Source organism: Nematolebias whitei, unplaced genomic scaffold (genome assembly GCF_014905685.2).
Source record: "Nematolebias whitei isolate Nwh7 unplaced genomic scaffold, NemWhi1 Nwh_scaf_1982, whole genome shotgun sequence".
Taxonomy (NCBI): domain Eukaryota; kingdom Metazoa; phylum Chordata; class Actinopteri; order Cyprinodontiformes; family Rivulidae; genus Nematolebias; species Nematolebias whitei.
Genome location: NW_023620527.1, coordinates 1 through 6,626, shown reverse-complemented (window position 1 = coordinate 6,626; position 6,626 = coordinate 1). Strand labels below are relative to the sequence as shown.

General features: G+C 44.2%; 1 protein-coding gene across 1 annotated transcript; it reads right to left on the bottom strand.

Moving 5' to 3' along the window:
- Positions 1-1,237: 1,237 nt before the first annotated feature.
- LOC119429519 (enhancer of polycomb homolog 1) lies at positions 1,238-2,676 on the bottom strand (the record flags this gene model as incomplete). The annotated part of the gene is given in 3 exon segments (XM_037697134.1): positions 1,238-1,610; positions 2,191-2,332; positions 2,558-2,676. Coding segments are annotated over 3 exon segments (587 nt in total), but the record flags the coding sequence as incomplete, so codon positions are not given.
- Between the last annotated feature and the right edge of the window lie 3,950 nt (positions 2,677-6,626).

Below are 6,626 nucleotides of genomic sequence, written 5' to 3'. Positions count from 1 at the left end.
ATGAAACAAAGACCAGTGGCATGAAACAAAGACCAGTGGCATGAAACTGCTAAATGCTCTTTCTGATGGAGCGCTCGTGGCTGCAATGCAAAGATAACAGCTGTTTTTGCTCCCGCCTCTTTAACAAGCTCCTCCCCTGCGCTCTCAGCGTGCTGCTTCCTGCTTGCTCGACGCTTTGATGCCACCTGATGACGTCATCAACGAGCATTACTGCCGTTAACCAGTACAAGACAAATGTCTATCTAAATGTCTATAGTTTCTACATGTACTGTATATTGTGCATTCCTACTTTAAATATCTGTTAAAGTCATGCCAAAACCAATGCAGACATGTTCCTGACATGTTATAAGCTAGCTGGTTTTGGTTTAATTTTCTAATGTCATTTTCTTTCACTTGTTCCTCTCAATGCTTCCTTTTGTGGTTGTTGTCCACTGTTGTCACCACTCTTTGTTAAAACCAGGTCTCTCTTGTAACAGAGTCCCTGCGGCTCAATGGGATTAACCGGTAGAAATAAAGGTGGAATGAAACTGTTGCTGCAGTTCTGTGTTTTCAGGATGAAGAGCGAGCCGTGAGAAACTAGACGTTCGTGGGAAATCTGAACTCAGTGAATAAGATGCAGATGTTACAATGTCTGAACACAGTCCACCCAGCAGCACCTCTTCAGAACCTGTTTTAAACAAACTACTGCTAAACCTGATTATAGGAAATGAGATGAAAAATGGAACGTTATTGATAAATCACCAACTCATTTGCCTGTCACAGTATCTGCAAACACAAACTGTGTCCAGTCCGCCACAGAGGACCAACAATAACTACTGACTTCACAGGCTTTGATTTAGCAGAATAAAAACATTTCATTTGTCCAACAGTGACTTTCACTGACCTTTATTTACACAGGTCAACTCATTTTCAACAGAGACCTGTTAGGGGTTAAGGGCCTTGCTCATGGGCCCAGGGTGGGGTGAAGAATGAGGGTGGGGGCAGGTGTGGGTGGCTTCACCTACCCCACCCACATTTTTGATGTTGTCGGTACCGGGGCTTGAACCGGCGATCTTGCGATCACAGGTCCACCTTCTCTGACCTCTGCACCACCACTCCCCTTATTGACCGACTTATTGGGAAAATGGACATGACGAGACAAAATAAACATTGTGCCCTACAACAACAGTGTTTGAATTTGGACACATCATGTAAGAGAAGAAGCCAGAATTATTGGCAGAAGAGGATGCAGTCTCACCTGGAGCTCAGGTCCATGGACGATGCTCCAGACAGATTGGTGGAGGTGGACAGCTTTAAGGCAGAGGCCGGCATGTTGCCGAGGGTCCGGGGGATGTGGCGCCCAGCGAGACTGGCAGCTGACTGCACGCTCAGACAGATGTTGTTCCCAATGAGGACCTGAGTGGTGGTGGGGGTGGCGCCTGCAGCGCTGCATCCCAGGAGCCCCAGAGCTGCTGCTGCTTGGGCGCCGGGAGCGGCGGCAGGTGTCGAGATGTTCGAGTTGGAAGAGGGCTGGAGGAAAGTCTGGGCCGTGACGGTGGTAGTGTGGGTCGACTGGTTGGTCTGGTGAAGCGTCGCTGCGGCGCTGGTGAGGTGCAGGTTTTTGAAAACGCCTGCTGAACAGAGCAGCTCATAAATGCAAAGGACAAACACACAACAGGAGGTTTTTATTGCCATTATTCAAATTCATAGCTCAAGTTTGAGTGGCACACCTGCACAATTTAATGCAATCCAATTGACTTGCGCTGCAACACATCCTGACTCTGTGAGGCTGATTTCAATCTTGACACTGTAAATGTTGATGCAACACACTGTAATTGCAGAGCTGCTGGGAGTGACGTTTAAGAACTCTTTCAGACTTTATTTAAGATTCTGTTCACATGTTCAAAGACATACAGCACATAGAAAACATGTCAAGATTAAATATGTGTAAAGTCAAACCACACAGATGCATTTTCGTCCCTTCGGTCCCTTTAACCATTTTAAATCATTCCTGAACTCTTCTCTAGAGGCCCCAGTGTAGTCAGTCAAAAGAACGAGGTCAAACTAATCCAGAAATTATGGAGATTTTTTAATGTACCGTAATCTCTTGCTAGACAATGGTCTCCAAGATTTAGGAGGTGTTTAACAAACTGTAAAAACAAACAAACAAACAAACAACCTGCCTGGTACTGGGGGCAACAGGAAACTCACCTGCGTTCGTCAGCACCCCGTTGACTCCACCTGCCAGCACCAGATCCTCTTTGGATTTGAACCCAAGCAGCTTATCTGTTGTGACGAGGGCTGAAGCAGCAAACTGAGCGCTGGCCTGGTCCAACGTCTTGGGCACAAGAATCTAAAGGAGAACCAGAGACACACAGAGGGGAGACGACATGAAACACTTGAGTAGATCGCTGCCAAACTGGAACTGATCCACGTGCATCAATACTGCATGTGGGAATGAGCCGTTTCCCAAGAACACACGAACTGACCTTTAGCTCAAAGTCCTTGTTACCGTAGGACGACTGTGGCTACAGGAGTGATGGGCTCAAGTGTTTCAAGTGTGTTCGTCCAGACTAACCTGTGTGCTTGCAGGTGTTGTGGTGTTGTTGATCTGTTGCTGCTGACTCTGCTCCAGCTGCTGCTTCTTCATGAGAGCCAGCTGCTCCTGATGCTGCTGGTACTGCTCAGCCGTAAACACTGCAGAGGAACAGACAGGACACACCGGTCAAACACAAACTTACCAGGACACATTACAGTGGATTTGTTAGGAATACTAAATGGTAACTGGACTGTAGCACCATCTAGCACCTTCCCATCTTGTCAAGACACAGCTCTTTACACTACAATCTGTGCCCTCATAACAGCACTCTACTAGATCTGTACAGAAAATAATCGGTGCTTTATCACAAACATTCATTCAGCCTTTATTTATACAGGTAACGTCTCCTCGAGCCTCAGGGACTCATTTACAAGAGACAGATTCAAGCACCGACGGGACACACATCTGAGGCAACGAGGGGTTCAGGGTCTTGCCCAGGGACACTTCAACATGTGACTGCTGCTGGAATCAAACCCCCATCTCTTGCACTGGAGGACGACTGCTCTAACCACTCAGCCACAGCCGCCCCGTATCAAGACACCAAGTCGCCCACGGCTCAGCCCTTTGAATGCAACATGAGTTTAAAAATAAAGCTTTAGCAAAGCAACAATTTTAATCTGGACACAACAAGATGCAACAAATAAACAAAGTAGTCCCAAACACAGCGCCGTGGAGAACAAGGGTTCGCTCCGTGTGATTTGGACATGTGACATGTAACATGTTGCATTGTTGATGGTCTGTAGAGTTGTGAGTTCATGCTTCATTCATGAATACAGAAACGGTGTTAAAGATAATTAATCACACAAATGGTACTATTAAAAAACACATTCACATATATATATTTTTAAGTTGGTAGTTAAAAATCCTAAGAAATGCAAAGCATGCACATGCGTTTTAAATGTGCTCTATAAATAAATGACCTGAGTAAAGTCAAACTAAATGGAAGAATGAAACACTCGTGTGTACAAAACAGCTTTACAGATGGCCTGTAGGCTCTTCAGAAAAGAGACTATCTATAAACTTCAGGATTTGTTCTGCACAGTGGCGGGTTCAGTGCCGCTAATAGCAGAACTAACTTCCTGTTTAGCGGATTAGCGTTTTTGCTAACTTTGAAAACAATTAATGGAATTACCTTCTGCTAAATTTAAATCTGACAAATTCAAGTTTGCTAATATTTTTAAAGACCGTTCTCTGCACGGAAAGCATAAAGGATTTAGGTGATTTACAAGGAGCGATGCTGTGCTATGTTTTGTAGAACGAAGCAAAGCTAAGCTCCGCCCAGTGATGTCGCCACCCTCGTTGTGCTTTCATATCTACCACAAACAGTCTCTGACTCACGGTGTCGGTTTACAGCAAATAAATGCCAAACCAAACCAGAAAACATCGTAAACAGAAACACTGCACACATAATTCCTACTCAGCATGTTTTGCAATACAACCGTCTTTGGGATGTGACTCTCTCACACCCCTTTACTTTAATACAGATTGTTTTTACCAAGAGAATATTGATGATGATACTGGTAACCACAAAGAGGATCAACAAAGTGAGTTTATTCATTTTAGTAAATGACACGAGGGAGATGTCTGACACAGATTGTATCCACCGATTCAGCACAGCAGAGTTCTGCTCCGCCTCTTTGGTTCTGATGGACTTGATTAATTTCTTAAAGCTCACCTTTGAACAGGACAGGGACACTTATGACTTATGGGCCATTTTGAGTTGTGTTCACTTACGTTGTTGTCCCATTACAGACAGTTTGTGTGAGCGACGGCAGTGCATGATAAAAGTTAGTGCTTTAACATTAGACTCCACTTTTTTAAACCGTTTAGCAAAGCTTTTTTTTCTTACACGAGTTGAAGAGGCTTGCAGTCTTTTTGCCTTTATTGTGAACATGTTCAAAATGTGTTGCAATAACTTTTCATTCACACAAAGAGTTGCTGCTAGCATCAAATACTTTCAGTAACACTACACTGCTACAGCTCAATTTTGACACACTAAGGCTACAGCCCTGAACGTCCAGGTTTTACCAAACCCATGAAAAATAGCAGTTAATTAATAAACTTGTCAAAATCTATTCAACTTTGTTTCTAAAGTGTACTAATATTACAAACGCAGCTGCCAAAGTGGATACAAAGTGAGCCATGGCCGGTAAGATGAAGGTGGTGATTAGGGCTGTATACTGAACCGAGGTTCCTTTATGGCACCGACCGACGCAGTTCGGTCAGTGTATGGACTGAAACATGACTCTTCTTTCGGTGTCAAGCTTCGGTATTGGCTGTAACGGGACACGTGGTTTCAGCACGCCAGCAGGTAAAACGGAGACATATAGCAAACAGACTACGCGTGTACACCCAGAGCTGTATAGAGCTGCCGTACAGCTGTAGGTCTATGGTGCTGGTTACGCCCAATTTATGAGCGGAATGTTGCTCTGCGTTTGCAAGGAGAGAGGAGCGCAGCCTCCCCTCCTCCTCTCTCAGCGTTAGTCAGTCTGTGAGTGTTGGAGCGCCTGAACAGCCAGATTCAACATCACCGTGACCGGACTCCTCTTCATCAAAGAACTCCGAGGACGGAGCTGTGCCTGGGATTTCAGCTGGTAAGTTCACGTTTGTTAAAGTTACTGCAACTTAATACGTGCATTGCGGTGAGTTAAACTTGGATCCATGTAACGCTAACGTGATATTAGTGTGTAGCTTTATCTATGTAGCTAGCTAAACTCAGAAGCTAACTAAAGATTGACAGTAACAGTCAGTAAAAATGTGCTCATCTATCCAGTCAGCTGCTTAAACAGGTCACTAATGTTCACGGTTTCTCCTCACAGGAGCCTCTGACCCTGATGTGAGGACAGACAAAAGAAAAGCGAGGGGGGGGGGGGGGGGGGAGGACAGTCACAAACATTGTTGTTAAAGTTTGCTGCTTTTTCTACAGTGGAGCTGCATGGTGGAGGCAAGTAAACTGTAAAGGATGTTGTTGACCAGTTAAACCAGTATCTCTCAGCCTAGATAATGGTTTTGATAAATAATAACACAACCATGTTATTGTTGATGTGTTCTCATGTCAGTTAGGACGATGATCAGAGCCCTAAACCCCAGAGAACCACAGAGAAGATTCAGGCAGAGACACAGAGGTGCAGAAGTCTGTATCAACTCTAACCTCAGTGAATCCAGTGACCTGCTGGTGGGGTGTGAGGGACAATATGTCAAAGTGACAACCAGGTATCTGTGTGTGCAACAATCATCATCCACACCCTCAGAGTGAACATGTTCTTCTGCTGGAGACACCATCATTTTTCATTGACCTTTATTTATCCAGGTGGTCTCATTGAGCCACGAGAACTCATTTTCAACAGAGACCTGTTTAGGAGCAGATGGGGGTTAAGGCCTTGCTCATGGGTCCAGAGTGGGGCGAATGAGGGTGGGGGCAGGTGTGGGTGCTTCACCTACCCCACCCACAATTTTGATGTTGTCATGGCTGGGGCGTGAACCGGCGATCTTCGGATCACAAGATCACAAGCACAAGATAAAGGTGAGCAACATTTATGTGCACAAACTAAAACAGTTTTTTTTTTATCTTTATACAATAAATATTTATTATGCTGAAAATAAAATATATCATTGCAAAGTTTGTTTTTCCATTATGAGAAATGAAATTATTTGATTTCAAATTTTATTTTCATCTTTTTTTGTCGAGGAACTGCTTTAAGGTGTACCACACCAAATTAAAACGCCTGAAATAAACCATAAAAATTACAGGCGTTAAAACTGGTAAACTAGAGGCCAGGCGGCACAGTTTTTTCTGCATTTATGTAATATAGTTCAATGTTGAAATGGCTCATTTGAAATCGTTTGCACCCGTCATGTTGAAGTTCCTGTTCAGTAATAAACTTGGAGCTCTGAGGAAATCAGTAAACACCAGGAGCTTCAAATAACCATCAGCACCAGGAGATGAAACGCCGTGTAAAGGTCAGCTGTTCAATTTTAAAGATGTCACCCTGCGCTTACTTTAGAAAACATCGTAGAGCTACATTTTCTAATAGCAGTGAGTAGAAAA